The 20702-nt window shown below is 45.3% G+C and overlaps 1 protein-coding gene across 2 annotated transcripts in view; it reads left to right on the top strand.

Annotated features, from left to right (window-relative positions):
* The window catches only part of ADAM11 (ADAM metallopeptidase domain 11), a 241547-nt gene that overhangs the window by 124001 nt on the left and 96844 nt on the right, over positions 1–20702 (top strand). For both annotated transcript variants that reach the window (XM_069751395.1, XM_069751394.1), the window contains exons 9-11: positions 9833–9907; positions 10017–10085; positions 11908–12074. In XM_069751395.1, coding sequence (XP_069607496.1) covers positions 9833–9907; positions 10017–10085; positions 11908–12074 — 311 coding nt within the window. The remainder of the gene's footprint in view (positions 1–9832; positions 9908–10016; positions 10086–11907; positions 12075–20702) is intronic.

Here is a 20702-nt window from a genome sequence, read left to right as displayed (position 1 = left end):
CCAAAAGATTTGCCACAGTGTGAATACACGCGGTAGTCCACCTGTGAGAAGGAGAGAGCTGGAGGGAGAGTGGACACCCCAGAGCCGAGGGGTCAGATTGAGAAAGAAAGAAGGCGGTGTAGCTTGCTTCATGGGTGGGGTACTCTGCTGAGTAGCACAAAATGCTACTAGGCCCAAAAGGATTTCCTGGGCTAGATGCAGTTAAAAATAGTACTTAGGTAAACAGGCGGTGGGTGGCTGGGCTACTCTGCTGACTAGCAGACACTGAAGCTATGGAGCAGACCTCTGAATCCCAGGCCATAGTATGAGGAAACAACTCTGCAGATGACCCCACCCACCTGGAATTGACGATGACAACGTCATGTAAAACTCAGCAAGGGGACTAAATAAAGAGTCTCCATTTTTTCCAAAAAATTCGGCCACAGACACCACTTAAGTGGCATCAATTTCGCCAGAGTTTTTTAAAACGGTTGGTGAGGTGGTTTTCAAAAATCATCAAGCTTTTAGTCTCCCCAGGATGACACAGGGGTAGAAAAGTCCTCGCGGATCAAGGATTTGTTCATCTTGATGAACGTTAGTCTGTCTACATTGTCACGTGACAGCCACGTGCGCTTATCTGTCAGCACACCATCAGCAGCGCTGAACACACGTTCAGAGAGAATGCTGGCTGCGGGGCACGACAAGATCTCCAAGGCGTGAGTGTTGAGCTCAGGCCATTTTTCAAGATTGGAAGCCCAAAATGAGCAAGGGTCCAGTTCCACAGTCATGGCATCGATGTTAACTTGGAGATACTTCTATACCATCCTCTCTAGGCGTTGGCTGTGCGTCAGACTTCTTGTCTCCTGTGGCCTTACAAAGGATGGTCTAAAAAAATCTTGAAACGATTTGAAAAAATTGCTGTTACCACCAGATACGATGTTACTGTTACGGTTTGAGTGATGACTCGATAGTCCCACGGTTGACAAGTTAGAACTCAGAGATTCACTACGTGCACCACTGGTGTTTTGTGGAAAAGCAGATGTAAGATTCTGTAACAGTCTCTGCTGATACTCCTGCATGCGTGAATCCCTTTCTATGGCAGGAATTATTTTGGCAAATTTACTTTTGTATTGGGGATCTAAGAGTGTGGCAACCCGGTAGTCGGCATTACTTCGGATACTGACAATCTGAGGGTCATGTTGCAGGTAGTGCAGCAAGAAGGCACTCATGTGTCTTGCGCATCCAGGAGGACCAAGTCCTTGTTGTCTTGGTGGCGGCGAAGTGAGAATCATGCTTCCTTCCTCTGCCCTCTCCCCCCAACCTCGCACAACAGAAATTTGATCAAGGTCTCCCTCATCTGATGAGTCTTCCATGCCCAGCGCCAGTTCATCCTCCACTTCTTCCTCGCCTCCTGCAGCTTCCTCAACAGTTTGGCTGCTACCATGCGCCCTCGGTAATCCCTCTCCCCCAGCCTCCAATGCCAGCTGCCTTGGTGCTGCCGACCATCTGGACCTTGGAGATATTATCCCTTCCGCATACGACGCCTCCTGTTCCTCCTCCTCCTCTTGTTCCACCACCTGACTCTGAATACTGTTTAAGGTGTGCTCCAGCATGTAAATCACCGGAATAGTCATGCTGATAATGGCATCGTCAGCACTAGACATCTTCGTCGCTATTTCAAAACTGTGCAGAAGGGTGCATAGGTCACTGATCTGAGACCACTCCTGCAGCATGATTTGTCCCTCCTCTGGATCTCGTTGGCCCAGGCTATACGTCATAACGTATTGCACCAGGGCTCGTCGGTGCTGCCACAGTCACTGCAACATGTGCAGAGTTGAATTCCACCGTGTGGAACTGGCAGGCCCAACGACTTCTGTCGAGATGTAAGTCGATGAGCTGCGGGATGCGAACGGCGGAAGTGAGCACACAGCGACCGTGCTCTCTACAGAAGCCCATCTAGTCCGGGATAGTTGGATAAAAATAGCTGGACAACCAGGTTCAAAACGTGAGCCATACAAGGCACGTGTGTGACATTGCCCCGGTGAAGGACCGCACCCAGGTTTGCAGCTTTGTCGCACACTCCCTTCCCTGGCTGCAGGTTGAGTGGAGACAACCATTGATGGAACTCGGTCTCCAGAGTTGACCACAACTCCTCAGTTGTGTGACTCACATTTCCCAGACATTTCAATGTAAACACCGCCTGATGCCGTTGAGCCCTGGTGACAGCATAGTAAGGAGGTGTGCAGGATTCCTTCTGCGCAGTTAGAACGCGGGTGGCATTACCAGACAGGCTTTGGGTGCAGGTGGAGGACCGAGAGGAGTTTGAGGAGGCACAAGCAGTGGAGGAACTTCTAGATACAGAGGATCGACGAGCAACTCGTGGGGACGGCAAAACTTGGACAGCAGCCCCTTCTCCTGATGTCACCATAGTTGCCCAGTCACCGACTTGTAACGCCCCTGTCCATGTCTACTCGTCCAAGTGTCTGTGCTGAAATACACCCTGTCACACACCGAGTTTCTCAAGGAAGCGGTGATGTTTTGTGCGACATGCTGGTGTAGCACAGGCACAGCTTTCTTTGAGAAGAAAGGGCATCTGGCACTGGGGCACTGCGATGGACATAAGGTCTCGAAAATCCTCTATGTCCACCAGGCAGAAAGGCAGCATTTCTGTAGCCAACAGCTTGCAGATGGTGAAATTCAATCTCTTAGCTTTGTCATGGCTAGGAGGAAATGGTCTTTTACTTGTCCACATCTGAGGGACTGAGGGCTAGCTGCCGTGCTTAGACGGGGTTGAGTAGGGTGTCCCTGGCAAACTGCTGGTCTGTGAGGAAGGTGAAGGCGGTGATGTTATGTTGCCTTGATCAAAATGTGGTCTCGATGTCAGAGAGCGCTCGACACCAGCAGGTGTTTCCACTTGCAAATGTCTTGACCACCTGCCAATTACACTGGCTGTTGCGGGTAAAGAGGTGGAAGGTCTGCATCCAAAACCATGTGCGACTGCTGTCCCCAAAGTCACAGAGGATGAAGAGGACACGGATGCACTTGATGGGGCAGACGGTGGTTGACCCAGCCCACTAGGCCGCATTGTAACACAGTGAGCTTCCCACTGCAACTTATGCCTCATATCCATGTGACGGTTCATGCATGAAGTACTCAAACTAGTCATTTTTTGGCCTCTACTGAGATTTTGGTGACAAATCTTACAGACAACATAAGTTGGGTCATCCTTTGCAATCTCAAAAAATGCCCAGGCTATGCAAGGCTTAGAGCCCGTGCGACCTGAAGAGCCACCATGACTTCTGCTCAGAGGCACAGTTGGGGTTGAGGATGCAGTTGTTGACGTGCTTCCAGTACTACATCTTTGTCCAGGAAGGCGCAACCTAATCTCGTTGTCAGACGCGTCACTAGCATCCTCCTCCCCCTCCTCTGCTGACCTCATGGAGTGGCGGACTGTGGGTTGACAGTAAGTGGGGTCTCCAACCTTGTCATCATCATCCTTTGTGTTCTCACACCTGTCGTCCTCGAAGCCAACCTCTTCCTGCCCTGACCGAAAAGTCAAGTTTTCGTTACAATCAGGTATCTCAGTCTCATCATCATCTTCCTCATTGTCTCCAAGGCAATCTTGCCTTGCGCAGGCGTGTATTACGGAGGACATAGAATGAACTTCAAGCCAATATTGCGGCCAGCATCCAGCCAGCGGGTAAGGAAAGGGTGAATCAAACACCCGAAAACTCCGCCCATATGACCGAAAACCATTCCCGCCAAATTCAGGTGACAGGTTCCCTTTAACAATGATAAACAGTTTTAAAGTGCAAATCAAGTTAGGCTTTTGGTGAACGAATAGTTATCGAACAGAAACTCGAACAGCCGAATTTTAAGCAAATTGTTTGAGTTCGATGAGCGACTCGAACACCGCCCAAAACAGCTCCAATTTGAAATAGGCGAACAGTTCGACTCGAACACCGCTCATCTCTAATAAAGAGCTCAAGCTTTTACACTGGAAGAAATATTTGCAGAAGAGATTCTAAAAATGTGAGTGTCTTCCCCACCCCTCACCTTTTTCAATCAATTTCCAGTTTTGTCTGAAATCAAATGCATTTGAAATCTATGCAAATATATCCCATATTGCAACTGACCTTAAAGGGAACCTGTCACCCCCCGCTCCCTCCCTGGCGTTTTTAACTAAAAGAGCCACCTTGTGCAGCAGTAATGCTACATTCTGTAAAGGTGGCTCTTTTATTTGGGTCCCCTTCCAACGCTGCAATATTCTTTTTTTTTTCTTTTTTTTTTTAATTTGCCCGCCATACCTGCATGTCTTTTCCCCCGGACACAAACGCCTCCCAGCCATCACTCGGTCCCTTTGTGCGTTGCCTCCTGTGCCTTCATTAACGGCGCCTGCGCTGTAAGTTCCCATCATGTGATGTGAGTCGAAGGGCAGCTGGGACGTTAATGAAGGCACAAGAGGCGGCGCACAGAGGGACCGAGTGATGGCTGGGAGGCGTTTGTGTCCGGAGGAAAAGACATGCCCCCCGGACAGACTACAGATATAGCAGGCAAATTAAAAAAATGAATATTGCAGCGTTGGAAGGGACCCCAAATAAAAGTGCCACCTTCACAGAATTGTTAAAAATGCCAGAGGGGGGGTGACAGGGTCCCTTTAAAGGAGTTTTCCAGAACTAATTTAGTTTTTTCTTATAGGCCTAAGAACTGACCAGCAGATAGTGATAGTTGCTAATTTCCTGCCTGTTCTGCCCGGCGCCTGCTCAGAGTGATCTCAGACCACACCTTCTGGCGATTCTGCTGCTCTTTTGACAAAGCTTCATCGCCGACGTCATGTTGATTGGCATCCGGCTTCTTGCAGTTATGCAGCAGTGAGTCAGCTGTCAATCAGCATGACATCAGCAGTGATACCCCATCAACAGAGCGGAAGAGAAAGAACTGCTCTGTTGAAGAGACATAGAACTGCTGGCGGACGCCGGTCCGTGACCACTCTGAGCTGGCGGAAATCGGTGATGGGCACAACAGGCAGTTAGTTATATACTGCTGCAATCCCCCTAACCAACTGTCTCCTTTCCCATTACCCTGTAGATTGTAAGCCTGTGAGGGCATGGCCCTCTCCATTCCGTAACCAATCTGTCATTATTAGTTTCTTGACTGTAATTTATATTTGTACTTTGTATGTAACCCCCTCTCATGTGCAGTATCATGGAATCATCAGTCCTCAAACTAATAATAATAATAACTACCTGCCTGTCAGTTCTTAGGCTTATTAGAAAAAAATTCAATACTACAGGATAACTCCTTTAATAGGTGATTTCTCATAGGACAATACACTGCAATACAAAAGTATCCACCAGCAGCTAACATGTTATATGCCGCTGTCAATCTTACACTGCTTTAACATCTGCTTTAACACTGCTTTTACATGGCAAAGAATAAATAAGCAACATGTGCATGAGACTTTGGAAATATCACCCACTTTGCTGGGACACTAAAATGCTGATTTTTTTTTTTTCACAGCAAAAAATAAAAAATGCGGCAATACCATTCACATACAGTGGGTATGGAAAGAATTCAGTCCCCTTTAAATTTTTCACTCTTTGTTTCATTGCACCCATTTGATAAATTCAAAAAACTTCATTTTTTTCTCATTAATGTACTCTGCACCCAACTTGACTGAAAAAAACAGAAATGTAGAAATGTTTGCAAATTTAATTAGAAAAACTGAAATCACATGGTCATAAGTATTCAGACCGTTTGCTCAGACACTCATATTTAGGTCACATGCTGTCCATTTCCTTGAGATAGTTCTACTCCTTCACTGAAGTCCAGCTGCGTTTAATTAAACTGATAGGACTTGATTTGGAAAGGCACACACCTGTCTATATAAGACCTCACAGCTCACAGTGCATGTCAGACCAAATGAGAATCATGAGGTCAAAGGAACTGGCCAAGGAGCTCAGGGACAGAATTGTGGCAAGGCCAAGATCTGGCCAAGGTTGCAAAAGAATTTCTGCAGTACTCAAGGTTCCTAAGAGCTCAGTGGCCTCCATAATCCTTAAATGGAAGAAGTTTGGGACCACCAGAAGTCTTCCTAGACCAGGCTGTCCAGACAAACTGAGCATTTGTGGGAGAAGAGCCTTGGTGAGAGGTAAAGAAGAACCACAACATCACTCTGGCTGAGCTCCGGAGATGCAGTAGGGAAATGGGAGAAAGTACCACAAAGTCAACTATCACTGCAGCCATCCACCAGTCGGACCTTTATGGCAGAGTGGCCCAACGGAAGCCTCTCCTCAGTGCAAAGACATATGAAAGCCTGCATAGAGTTTGCTTAAAAAAACACATGAAGGACTCCCAGACTATGAGAAATAAGATTCTCTGGTCTGATGAGATGAAGATAGACCTTTTTGGTGATAATTCTAAGCGGTATGTGTGGAGAAAACCAGGCACTGCTCATCACCTGCCCAATACAATCCCAACATGGTGGCAACATGGTGGTGGCAGCATCATGCTATGGGGGTGTTTTCCAGCTGCAGGGAGAGGATGACTGTTTGTCATTGAAGGAAACATGAATGCAGCCAAGTACAGAGAATTCGTGGAACAAAACCTCTTCCAGAGTGCTCTGGACCTCAGACTTGGCCGAAGGTTCACCTTCCAACAAGGCAATGACCCTAAGCACACAGCTAAAATAACAAAGGAGTTGCTTCAGAACAACTCTGTGACCATTCTTGACTGGTCCAGCCACAGCCCTGACCTAAACCCAATTGAGCATCTCTGGAGAGACCTGAAAATGGCTGTCCACCAATGTTCACCATCTAAACTGATGGAACTGGAGAGGATCTGCAAGGAAGAATGGCAGAGAATCCCCAAATCCAGGTGTGAAAAACGTGTTGAATCATTTCCAAGAAGACTCATGGCTGTACTAGCTCAAAAGGTGCTTCTACTCAATACTGCGCAAAGGGTCTAAATACTTATGACCATGTGATATTTACATTTTTAGATTTTAAAAAATTTGCAAAAATTACTACATTTCTGGGGGGGGGGGGTTTCAGTCAAGATGGGGTGCAGAGTGGACATTAATGAGAAAAAAATGAACTTTTTCTAATTTACCAAATGGCTGCAATGAAACAGAGTAGAAAATTTAAAGGGGTATGAATACTTTCCGTACCCACTGTACCATTAGTGTTGCCCACTCGGGCACAACATCCTCCTCTTTCTACCATAGGGGTTAAAGCACAATAAAACAAGAACTGGTGGAAAGGGGTTAAAGGGAATGTGACATTAGAAAATTAGCTATTGTTTAAATCAGGTATTTGTTAGTTATGTATTTTTGCATTAATTTCCGACAATATTTTTTTCTATATTATAATTTTTATAAGAAATAGAAATCTTGCAATTTTCACATTGACCCCTGAGGCGTTTTTAGACTCTAACTTCCTCTTGGTTCAATAGATCCAAAAGTATATCTAATGAGCATATGCAAAGATCATTCTGGAGAGGGAGCAGTGACATCGCCTGTTGTGATTGATGGATCCTGTGTTATCAGCTGTGTATAGAGGTTTTATCAGGCATTCTAATCCTGCCTCTGCTGACAAGTAGTCTGATGAAAACTTTTTTCTGAAAGGAAAGAAAAGTTTAAACTGAATCTGTCAGCAGGTTTTTGCTATATAATCTGAAAGCAGCATGGTGTTGGGGCAGAGACCCTGAGTCAAGTGATGTGTCATTTACTAAGCTGTGTTTTGCTGTTTTCATAAAATCAGTTTTTTATCAGCAGGAGATTATCAGTAGACAACTAGGTGTCTCGTGCCTTCTTATCCAACTCCGCCTACACCACTGATTGGCAGCTATCTGTGTACACTGCATATTGACAGAAAGCTGCTAATCAGGGGTGTGGGAAGGGTTATATAGGGTTCATCATTCTGAGTTCTGCTAGATCTGCAGCAATGGAAACTGCGATTCTATCAAAACTGGTGCATAACTAAGTGACATCTCTGGAATCAGGGTCTCAGCCCCTACCTCATGCTGATTACATAGAAGAAACCCGCTGACAGTTTCTATTTAAAAAAATGTGAGTATCCATTGTGAAACTTGCAAAATTATTAGTTTTTTTTTATAAAGATCAGATTCTGAAAAAAAAAAAAATACTAACGATTTCTTTTAGAAGTACATGTTTCACGTTGGATGAAACAATAGGTCATTTTCTGATGATGGCTTTCCTTCAAGTGGACACTATTTCACTTTAACCGATACAGTGTAGTGAGCATGTTTAGCTGGCCTTGTGGTATAACCTCACCTGCTGCAGAATCACTTTTGAGACATGTACAGTCATGGCCAAAAGTGTTGGCACCCTTGAAATATTTCCAAAAAATGAAGTATTGCTCCCAGAAAATTATTGCCATTAAACATGTTTTGTTATATACATGTTTATTTATTTTGTGTGTATTGTACAAAAAAAAAGAAAAAAATGCAAATTGAACATAATTTCATACAAAACCTCAAAATGGGCCAGACAAAATTGTTGGCAACCTCAACTTAATATTTGGTTCCACACCCTTTGGAATAAATAACTGCAATCAATCGCTTCCTATAACCATCAACAAGCTTCTTACACCTCTCAACTAGAATTTTGGACAACTCTTCTTTTGCAAACTGCTCCAGGTCTCTCCTGTAGTGCTGCTGCAGTGTAGTATAGTGCAACCTCCACCAGGAGATGCTGGTGAGGGAAGAGATGTTGCACAAAAAGCGTAACACCACTGAGTAGCAGCACAAGAGCCACCTGGTGGCGAAAGAGTGGTCAGACCGGCCGAGTCAGAAACAGTCAGGAAGTACCAGAGTGTTCACAACAATGCATGTGGTCAAATACAAGCCAGAAGTCAGAGCCAGACGGGAGCGGAGATTACAGAGACGAAAGACAGTCAAACAGGTCAGAAGACAAGCCGGGTCACATACCAAGAGCTCCAAGAACAGGGAGCAAATACTAAGACAAGGGGGTGGCAGGAAAGGGAAGTCACGGGAACAGAGTAAGCGGGCAGAGGACAAAAACACGGTATAAAGGGGTCAGCTGCTCTAGCCTGGGAGCATGAACTATCACTGACATTGGTCTGCAGGCACAGCAGACTGAAGTAGCCACACCGAACCCAAATCGAGGCAGAGAAGCTTAACCCCATCATGACCAGACCGGGGAGAGAATAACATGAAACATTTCCCGGCCTGGATCATGACATCTCATATTTGAAGGGTGCCTTCTCTCAACAGCAATATTAAGATCTCTCCCCAGATGTTCAATGGGATTTACATCCAGATTCATTGCTGGCCACTTCAGAACTCTCCAGCGCTTTGTTTCCATCCATTTCTGGGTGCTTCATGAAGTATGTTTGGGTATCGCAAACCCAGCTCTGACATTGATTTCATGATGCCTTGCACACAATCAAGGCACCCAGTGCCAGTCGCATCAAAACAACCCTAAAACATCTTTGAACCTCCACCATATTTGACTATAGGTTCTCTGCTCTTTTCTTTGTAGGCCTCATTCTGTTTTTGGTAAACGGTAGAATAATGCGCTTTACCAAAAAGTTCTAACTTGGTCTCATCTGTCCAAGATTTCCCAGAAGAGTTTTGGCTTATTCACGTACATTTGTAAACATATGTATAACAAAATGTGTAATTGCAATATTTGTTGAGAGAAATACTTCATTGTCTGGAACAATTTAAAGGACCATGACTGTTATTGTAATAATTAAAAAGGAGTTTGGGTATTTTATTTTATAATGTACCTCTTAATATTTATTTTAAGAAAATTAAAAGTATATTGAAAAGTCTTTCTCATATTTTCATTTGTGTCTCACATCTCTAGGTCCGATCATCTGCGCACTCTGCTTTATCTGAGACCAAATACATTGAGCTTATGGTGGTGAATGACTGGCGTATGGTACGTGCAGCTGACTAATGTGTATAAGGCTTTGTATTATGGCTCTGCTTATTTTTTAAATTGATCATATCATGTCTTTGAATCTGAAAATGTAAAAAATTCTCATTAGTTTCAGGTCCGACAATCTGTGGGTCTTACAAGTAGTTATGCCAAATCGGTGGTGAACCTGGCCGATTCTGTGAGTACGACTGTGCCTGTGTTTGTGTGACACTCTGCCCTTCCAGTAGAGGCTTCACTGTGGATGTTTTAGTTTTCTTTTTACTAACCTTATGAATTTTCTGACTTGGTGGTGAAATGGAATCTGTCATCAGGTTTTTGCTACCTAATCTGAGAGCAGCATAATGTGGTGCAAGAGACCCTAATTCCAGCAGTGAGTTACTTAGATTACTGAGTACAGCAGGGATACAATTGGAGTTTTGAAATATAGCATGTAGCAGAGCTAAGAAAGCTAACTCTGCACAGACCACAGGTTTCTGTGTACATTGTATATTGACTGTAAACTTGTAATCAACTGTGGGGGCGTGGTTGGACCAGGACGCACGCAAGTACCAGTCCAGCAGTGATAATCTCCTGCTAATAAAAAACTAATTATACTGAAACAGCACACAGCCTAGTAAGTGACACATCCCTGAAATCAGTCTTTGACCCTAACTCATGCTGCTTTCAGAATACATAGCGAAACCTCCTTTCAGATTCCCTTTAAATCACCTGTAATTTATCTTGCGATATCTCACAATAGTTTTTATAATTCCTTAAACCTAAAATTAAGTTTTTCTTGCTTTTCTCAGTCTGGTAGAATTACAATTCCATCCTGTTGGAGAAGCAGGTAAATTTAGAAACCCAATGAAAGATCTCCATTCATCTTCACTCTTGAGGCTTCAGCAATGTCTCCTAATCTGCTGATTTCTTCTTCAGACACAATCAGGGTTTGTTCTCACCTGTCTCACTTGTTACAGGAATTTTCTGAAAATGTCCACAGGAGTACTGTTTCTCCTTGTGGAGACCCCCAGCTGTTGTAGACTGATCTCAAGGCCAGTCAATGCTCCTTGGGGAAAGGTTATACAAATTCACTGTCCCCCAGGAAATTATATCCTTAGTCATTTTTCAAAGCTCATTACATTGTCAGGCCTTCGCCTATAGGGTAGTTAAGAGATTGCTTTCTTTCACCTGTAGGAAGACAAAAATTGACCCATTGATCCCAAAAAATGTTACGGTGGCTATATGGTACAGCCAAGCCTCCAGCTGTCAGGATCCTTGTCTATTATAATCTAAACCAAGAGTTTAGGGGGCAGACATGTTCAACAGTATTTTTATTGAAGTTTTTGTAATACAATACACAACAATACAAAACAATATCATTAATACTATTGGAAAGGGGGTGGGGTGAGGAGGAAAGGAAATACATGAAGCTGTCACGCTCGGGAGAACTGCCGGCCAGTCCGAGCATTGTGGTCCAATCTCTGTCCGATTTATATGGCCGTCTGACTGTGCCTTTATGGTAATGGATACCACATGTGCATCGATAGTTTGCTGGAATTTTTACTTAAAATGGAATTTCACTGATTAAAAGTAACTTGACGTCAGAAAATTGCTGATGAAGCTAATCTCAGTCTTCTACAGGCAATTACATGATTAGCTATATGTGTAGTAATTTTGCAGTAGTTATAAAGTAAAAACTTGCCTCCATGAGTGGAAAACCATTACCCCAAGTCATGGGGGTGGTTCGGTGTACTGACTGAGTCACCGAGTCATGGTTTGAAAGAATGTCCTTTGTCTTGATTGACCGCTCAGGCAGGCGACGTTAGCGCTGATGTCTTTGAAATCCAGCGCAGACACTTCTCAGAGCTTTCCATGGCTTGTACGTACTCCTCTGATCTAACTCTATGTAATTGTGATTGTCAGTCTCCTGCACCTCTTTATCCCATATACTTCCAGATTTCTACTTGACTCCATAGTTAGCCCCTTGCCCTCCTTTGTTAATTCCTGGTTTCTCCGCTTAGATTTTCAGGGAACAGCTAAACACCAGTATTGTTCTGGTCGCAATGGAAACCTGGACATCTGGAGATAAGGTTGCAGTTAGTGAAGACCCTCTGCAAACACTGTCTGACTTCATGAAGTATCGAAGCACGGAGATACCAGAGCACAGCGATGCCACTCACCTCTTCTCGTGAGTCCAATGGGGTTAGCTGCACCTTATTATATAATCCATTGAACATTTCATCCAGTCTACGTCTCCCGTTACCCCACTGTTGTCCCCACTGTACATCACTTGGATATGTTAAACTGACCAGTGCTGGGGTAAGAGCCACATGCTCTACTGACCATACGTTAGTCTAAGATTGTGTCTATCTAAATATTCTGTTCACTTAATGCCTTGGAATAGTTGAAGTGGTTGTCTTCTTCTACTAAATGGGTCCTCATAAGTCAATAAGAATGTCTCAACTGGGACCTCCATCGAATGGCTATGCTGGGGAACCTGGCAGCTAGCATTATTCTCTAACAGCGCCACTTCAGACTAACAGAAGTATTACATACTTCTAAATGAATACATGTCTATGTAATGCCTATTATATGTATATTAACTTGGGATTTGCTAACAGCATATACAGTTGTGCTCAATAGTTTACATACCCCAGCATAAGTTTTGCTTTCTTGGCCTTTTTTTCAGAGAATATGAATGATAACACGAAAACCTTTTCTCCACTCATGGTTAGTGGTTGGGTGAAGCCATTTATTGTCAAACTACTATGTTTTCTCTTTTTAAATCATAATGACAACCCAAAACATCCAAATGGCCCCGATCAAAAGTTCACATACCCCATTTCTTAATACCGTGTATTGCCCCCTCTAACATCAATGTGTTATGAAAGGCAATTCAGAATCACAATGGACATGGAGGTCAGAGCACATACAGTGAACTGACAATAACCCAAAATAATAGAACGAGCTCTGAGACGTGGGAACTCTGCAGACCGCAATCCCTAAGCCTATCAAACCACACTAAAGGTAGCCGTGGAGCGCTCCTGACCAGAACCTAGGCGCCTCGTCACAGCCTGAGAAACTAGCTAATCCTGAAGATAGAAAAATAAGCCTACCTTGCCTCAGAGAAATTCCCCAAAGGAAAAGGCAGCCCCCCACATATAATGAGTGTGAGTAAGATGAAAACACAAACATAGAGATGAAACAGATTTAGCAAAGTGATGCCCGACTAGCTGAACAGAACGAGGATAGGGAAGATAACTTTGCGGTCAGCACAAAAACCTATAAAAAACCACGCAGAGGGGACAAAAAGACCCTCCGCACCGACTAACGGTACGGAGGTGGTCCCTCTGCGTCTCAGAGCTTCCAGCAGGCGAGAAAAACCAATAAAGCAAGCTGTACAGAAAAATAGCAACAAAATAACATAAGCAAAACTTAGCTTTGCAGAGCAGCAGGCCACAGGAATGATCCAGGGAAAAAACAAGTCCCACACTGAAACATTGACAGGAAGCATAGATCAAAGCATCAGGTGGAGTTAAGTAGAGAAGAAGCTAACGAGCTCACCAGATCACCTGAGGGAGGAAACTCAGAAGCTGCAGTACCACTTCCCTCCACAAACGGAAGATCCCAGAGAGAATCAGCCGAAGTACCACTTGTGACCACAGGAATGAAATCTGCCACAGAATTCACAACAGTACCCCCCCCTTGAGGAGGGGTCACCGAACCCTCACCAGAGCCCCCAGGCCGACCAGGATGAGCCACATGAAAGGCACGAACAAGATCGGGAGCATGGACATCAGAGGCAAAAACCCAGGAATTATCCTCCTGAGCATAACCCTTCCATTTAACCAGATACTGGAGTTTCCGTCTTGAAACACGAGAATCCAAAATCTTCTCCACAATATACTCCAATTCCCCCTCCACCAAAACCGGGGCAGGAGGCTCAACAGATGGAACCATAGGTGCCACGTATCTCCGCAACAATGACCTATGGAATACGTTATGTATGGAAAAAGAATCTGGAAGGGTCAGACGAAAAGACACAGGATTAAGAACCTCAGAAATCCTATACGGACCAATAAAACGAGGTTTAAACTTAGGAGAGGAAACCTTCATAGGAATATGACGAGAAGATAACCAAACCAGATCCCCAACACGAAGTCGGGGACCCACACGGCGTCTGCGATTAGCGAAAAGTTGAGCCTTCTCCTGGGACAAGGTCAAATTATCCACTACCTGAGTCCAAATCTGCTGCAACCTGTCCACCACAGTATCCACACCAGGACAGTCCGAAGACTCAACCTGTCCAGAAGAGAAACGAGGATGGAACCCAGAATTGCAGAAAAACGGTGAAACCAAGGTAGCCGAGCTGGCCCGATTATTAAGGGGCGAACTCAGCCAAAGGCAAAAAGGACACCCAGTCATCCTGATCAGCAGAAACAAAGCACCTCAGATATGTTTCCAAGGTCTGATTGGTTCGCTCGGTCTGGCCATTAGTCTGAGGATGGAAAGCCGAGGAAAAAGACAAGTCAATGCCCATCCTACCACAAAAGGCTCGCCAAAACCTCGAAACAAACTGGGAACCTCTGTCAGAAACAATATTCTCTGGAATGCCATGCAAACGAACCACATGCTGGAAGAACAAAGGCACCAAATCAGAGGAGGAAGGCAATTTAGACAAGGGTACCAGATGGACCATCTTAGAAAAGCGATCACAGACCACCCAAATGACTGACATCTTTTGAGAAACGGGAAGGTCAGAAATAAAATCCATAGAGATATGTGTCCAAGGCCTCTTCGGGACCGGCAAGGGCAAAAGCAACCCACTGGCACGAGAACAGCAGGGCTTAGCCCGAGCACAAATCCCACAGGACTGCACAAAAGCACGCACATCCCGCGACAGAGAGGGCCACCAAAAGGATCTAGCCACTAACTCTCTGGTACCAAAGATTCCAGGATGACCAGCCAACACCGAACAATGAAGTTCAGAGATAACTCTATTCGTCCACCTATCAGGGACAAACAGTTTCTCCGCTGGGCAACGATCAGGTTTATTAGCCTGAAATTTTTGCAGCACCCGTCGCAAATCAGGGGAGATGGCAGACACAATTACTCCTTCCTTGAGGATACCCGCCGGCTCAGATAAACCCGGAGAGTCGGGTACAAAACTCCTAGACAGAGCATCCGCCTTCACATTTTTAGAGCCCGGAAGGTACGAAATCACAAAGTCAAAACGGGCAAAAAACAACGACCAACGAGCTTGTCTAGGATTCAAGCGCTTGGCAGACTCGAGATAAGTCAAGTTCTTATGATCAGTCAATACCACCACGCGATGCTTAGCTCCTTCAAGCCAATGACGCCACTCCTCGAATGCCCACTTCATGGCCAGCAACTCTCGGTTGCCCACATCATAATTACGCTCAGCAGGCGAAAACTTCCTGGAAAAGAAAGCGCATGGTTTCATCACTGAGCAACCAGAACCTCTCTGCGACAAAACAGCCCCTGCTCCAATCTCAGAAGCATCAACCTCGACCTGGAACGGAAGAGAAACATCTGGTTGACACAACACAGGGGCAGAAGGAAAACGATGCTTCAACTCTTGAAAAGCTTCCACAGCAGCAGAAGACCAATTGACCACATCAGCACCCTTCTTGGTCAAATCGGTCAATGGTTTAGCAATACTAGAAAAATTGCAGATGAAGCGACGATAAAAATTAGCAAAGCCCAGGAACTTCTGCAGACTTTTCAGAGATGTCGGCTGAGTCCAATCATGGATGGCTTGGACCTTAACATTATCCATCTCGATAGTAGAAGGGGAAAAGATGAACCCCAAAAATGAAACCTTCTGCACACCAAAGAGACACTTTGATCCCTTCACAAACAAAGAATTAGCACGCAGGACCTGAAAAACCGTTCTGACCTGCTTCACATGAGACTCCCAATCATCCGAGAAGATCAAAATGTCATCCAAGTACACAATCAGGAATTTATCCAGGTACTCTCGGAAGATGTCATGCATAAAGGACTGAAACACTGATGGAGCATTGGCAAGTCCGAACGGCATCACGAGATACTCAAAATGACCCTCGGGCGTATTAAATGCAGTTTTCCATTCATCACCTTGCTTAATTCGCACCAGATTATACGCACCACGAAGATCTATCTTTGTGAACCAACTAGCCCCCTTAATCCGAGCAAACAGATCAGATAACAATGGCAAGGGGTACTGAAATTTAACCGTGATCTTATTAAGAAGGCGGTAATCTATACAAGGTCTCAGCGAACCATCCTTCTTGGCTACAAAAAAGAACCCTGCTCCTAATGGCGACGATGACGGGCGAATATGCCCCTTCTCCAGGGATTCCTTCACATAACTGCGCATAGCGGTGTGCTCAGGCACGGACAAATTAAACAATCGACCTTTTGGGAATTTACTACCAGGAATCAAATTGATAGCACAATCACAATCCCTATGCGGAGGTAGGGTATTGGACTTGGGCTCATCAAATACATCCCGGTAATCAGACAAGAACTCTGGGACCTCAGAAGGAGTGGATGACGAAATTGACAGAAATGGAACATCACCATGTACCCCCTGACAACCCCAGCTGGACACCGACATGGATTTCCAATCTAATACTGGATTATGGGCTTGTAGCCATGGCAACCCCAACACGACCACATCATGCAGATTATGCAACACCAGAAAGCGAATAACCTCCTGATGTGCAGGAGCCATGCACATGGTCAGCTGGGTCCAGTATTGAGGCTTATTCTTGGCCAAAGGCGTAGCATCAATTCCTCTCAATGGAATAGGACACTGCAAGGGCTCCAAGAAAAACCCACAACGCTTAGCATATTCCAAGTCCATCAAATTCAGGGCAGCGCCTGAATCCACAAATGCCATGACAGAATATGATGACAAAGAGCAGATCAAGGTAACGGACAGAAGAAATTTTGACTGTACAGTACCAATGGTGGCAGACCTAGCGAACCGCTTAGTGCACTTAGGACAATCAGAGATAGCATGAGTGGAATCACCACAGTAGAAACACAGACCATTCAGACGTCTATGTTCTTGCCGTTCAACTCTGGTCAAGGTCCTATCACACTGCATAGGCTCAGGTTTAAGCTCAGGTAATACCGCCAAATGGTGCACAGGTTTACGCTCACGCAAGCGTCGACCGATCTGAATGGCCAAAGACATAGACTCATTCAAACCAGCAGGCATAGGAAATCCCACCATGGCATCCTTAAGGGCTTCAGAGAGACCCTTTCTGAATATTGCTGCCAGCGCAGATTCATTCCATTGAGTGAGCACTGACCACTTTCTAAATTTCTGACAATATACCTCTATCTCATCCTGAGCCTGACAAAGAGCCAGGAAATTTTTTTCTGCCTGATCCACTGAATTAGGCTCATCGTACAGCAACCCAAGCGCCAGGAAAAATGCATCGATATTACTCAATGCAGGATCTCCTGACGCAAGAGAAAACGCCCAGTCCTGAGGGTCGCCGCGCAAAAAAGAAATGACGATCCTAACCTGTTGAATTGGGTCACCAGAAGAGCGAGGTTTCAAAGCCAGAAATAGTTTACAATTATTTTTGAAACTCAGAAATTTAGTTCTATCTCCAAAAAACAAATCTGGAATAGGAATTCTCGGTTCAAGCAAAGAATTCTGGACCACAAAATCTTGAATATTTTGAACTCTTGCCGTGAGCTGATCCACACATGAAGACAGACCTTTAATGTCCATTGCTACACCTGTGTCCTGAACCACCCAAATGTCTAGGGGAAAAAAAAGACAAAACACAGTGCAAAGAAAAAAAATGGTCTCAGAACTTCTTTTTCTCGGTCTCCCATGACAGCACTACGGAGAGAGGGGATCCGCCCTTCAGGGACAGGAAACCTACAGATAAAAGGGCGGTACCTCTCCCTCGCATCAGTTGGTTTCCTGTCCCTGAACAGGGAATCTCTTTCCGGTGGTACCTGTTATGAAGACCGATGGACCGGGACCGGGCGGTCGAGTACCGGCAGCGAGGAGGCTCCTGCCGCAGCTTGTCCGGCTCCCGAAGCCGCCACCGCTGGAACCGACGGGTTCTTCAGGGTGAGCGGAGGGAGAACGCCGCCGATTCTGACGAGAGGAAGGGGCGCTGGATCACCCGGAGCTTCTGTGCCGACAAGCGCACACTCCGGGTGTACTAAGATGGCCGCCGCTCCGGAAATGCGGCAGGACTTCCGGGTCATCGCCGCGCGCATGCGCGGTAGCTTCTCTTCTCCCTGGACGTGACGCAGGACCTGAAGTGCGGGGGAACGCCGGAGGTGGCGCCAAATACAAATAGGGAGATGGTGCACACACAGTTGTCGCACCATCTCCCTGTAAATCATGGAGGACAGCGATCCACAGGAGCTGCAGCCTAGGCAGCAGCACCATAAGAAGACAGACCCTAAGAGCGCTAGGAGTGGGTCTAGCAGCCGTTCTACACAGCGCAGCAGGTCTGCTGCGAAGACTAGTTCACCTCCTCGGGAACCTTCCATTCCAGACCCAGGGCCCCCTCCAGAACCGGTACCTGCCTGCACGTCCGAATGGTGAGTTGATCTTCGTGAATGTATTATAATAGGGCTCCCTCTTCTCCCTTAATAGGGAAAGAAGAAGCTGGAGAAAAGGAAAAACAAATCCTGCCCCATCTGTGACAAAGCTTTACCAGTAGCCTGGGACAAAAAGCTTTGTAAATCATGTATCCAGCGTGTGCTATGTGAGGAGACTCCCGACTTTGCATCCGAGCTAAAAAATATCATTAGAACTGAGGTTCAGAATGCTGTATCTTCCTCCAAAAAAGGAAAAGATAAAGTAAAGGAAACAGTACAATCCCACTCTGTCCGATCCTCATCTGAAGACGCAGATTCGGACGATTCTGACTCCTCCCTATCCTCCTCCGAGGAAGATTCAGGCCGACATTGTTTTCCACTCGAGGAAGTGGATGCCTTAGTGAGAGCTGTTAGGGCTACTATGGGGGTGGAGGAGCCTAAACCTGACAAAACAGCCCAAGACGTTATGTTTGGTGGCTTGGGACAAAAAAAAACGGAAAACCTTTCCTTTAAATCCCAATGTCCAATCCCTAATTAAAAAAGAATGGGAAAAACCAGATAGGAGAAACTCTTCAGTGCCCTCGCTTAAAAGAAAATATCCCTTCGAAGATGACGCATCCACTTCCTGGGATAAAGCACCAAAGTTGGATGTAGCGGTGGCAAAAGCCTCGAAAAAATTTGCGCTCCCGTTCGAGGACATGGGTACCCTCAGAGACCCTTTAGATAAAAAAGCAGACACATTTCTTAAAGGGGCATGGGAATCGGCTGGGGGTAGCTTGAGGCCTACTGTTGCGGCTACCTGCACCTCCAGATCTCTGATGGTATGGATTGATCAGTTAGAGAGTCAAATTAGAGACGGGCTACCCAGGAATAAATTACTGGATTCTATCCCTGCAATTAGAGCAGCAGCAGCATTCCTGGCGGACTCCTCGGCAGACTCCGTACGGTTAACATCTAAGGCCGCTGCTCTCTCCAACGCAGCCAGAAGAACCTTATGGCTCAAAAGCTGGCCTGGGGATCTCCAGACAAAGCTAAAGCTATGTTCTATTCCGTGTGAAGGAAATTTTCTGTTTGGAGAGACCCTGGACGACATTCTCCAAAAAGCAGGAGACAAAAAGAAAGGGTTTCCAAATTTGGGCCCAGCCCCATTCAGGCAGTCCTTTCGGAATCGGAGATTTTTCCGCCGCAGACCCCCCAGGGAGCAGAATAAATGGGAAGAAGGCAGGAGAAGGGATAGAGGTTACCTCTTTGGCAACACCTCTCGTGACAAAAAACCCGCCAAATGACATTGTGCCTACGGTAGGGGGAAGACTCACATCTTTCCTTCCCGCCTGGGAGAAAATATCCAACAACACCTGGATTCTAAACATCATACAGTATGGTCTAAAAATAGATTTTATTTCTTTTCCTCCCCGGAAGTACATAGAAACGAAAATAAGATCTTCAGTGGCAGAACAAGCAGCTTTAGAGAAAGAAATCATTTCCCTAATGCAAAAATCTGTGATTCAAGAAATCCCTCCTCAGGAAGTAGGAGAAGGTTTTTTCTCCCCTCTTTTTTTAGTACCAAAACCCGACGGGTCCTTTCGGACCATTATAAATCTAAAAAACCTGAACAAATACGTAAAAAATTACAAATTCAAAATGGAAACAATAAAGTCCACCATAAAAATCTTGTTTCCGAATTGCTACATGGTCGTGATAGACCTAACCGATGCATATTATCATGTGCCCATCCACAATCAGTCTCAAAAATTCCTGAGATTGGCAGTTCCCATAAAAGGACAATTAAGATTTTTTCAGTACAGAGCTCTTCCGTTCGGAATCTCTATAGCTCCTCGAATATTCACGAAGGTAATAGCGGAAATGATGGCCCACATAAGGGAACAAAATATATTAATAGTCCCTTACCTAGACGGCTTTCTCATCGTAAGCAACTCGGCCCAAAGTTGCAAAGAACAGAGGGACCGGGTAATGACTATCTTGACGGACTTGGGGTGGCTCATAAACTTAAAAAAATCAAAGTTGGAACCCTGTCAAGTACAGGAGTTCCTAGGTCTGACATTAGACTCCCGAGTACAAGAATGCCGACTTCCAAACCCCAAAAAAGACAACATATTAGCCATGATAACGCGAACTTTTCACCATCCTTCCATGACTCTAAGGAGAGCAATGTCACTACTAGGCTCTCTGTCCTCATGCCTACCAGCGATACCCTTTGCACAGTTCC

This window comes from Ranitomeya imitator, chromosome 2 (assembly GCF_032444005.1).
Source record: "Ranitomeya imitator isolate aRanImi1 chromosome 2, aRanImi1.pri, whole genome shotgun sequence".
Lineage (NCBI taxonomy): Eukaryota > Metazoa > Chordata > Amphibia > Anura > Dendrobatidae > Ranitomeya > Ranitomeya imitator.
The sequence above is the reverse complement of the archived record's forward strand: the minus strand, read 5'-3'. Positions and strand labels throughout refer to the sequence as shown.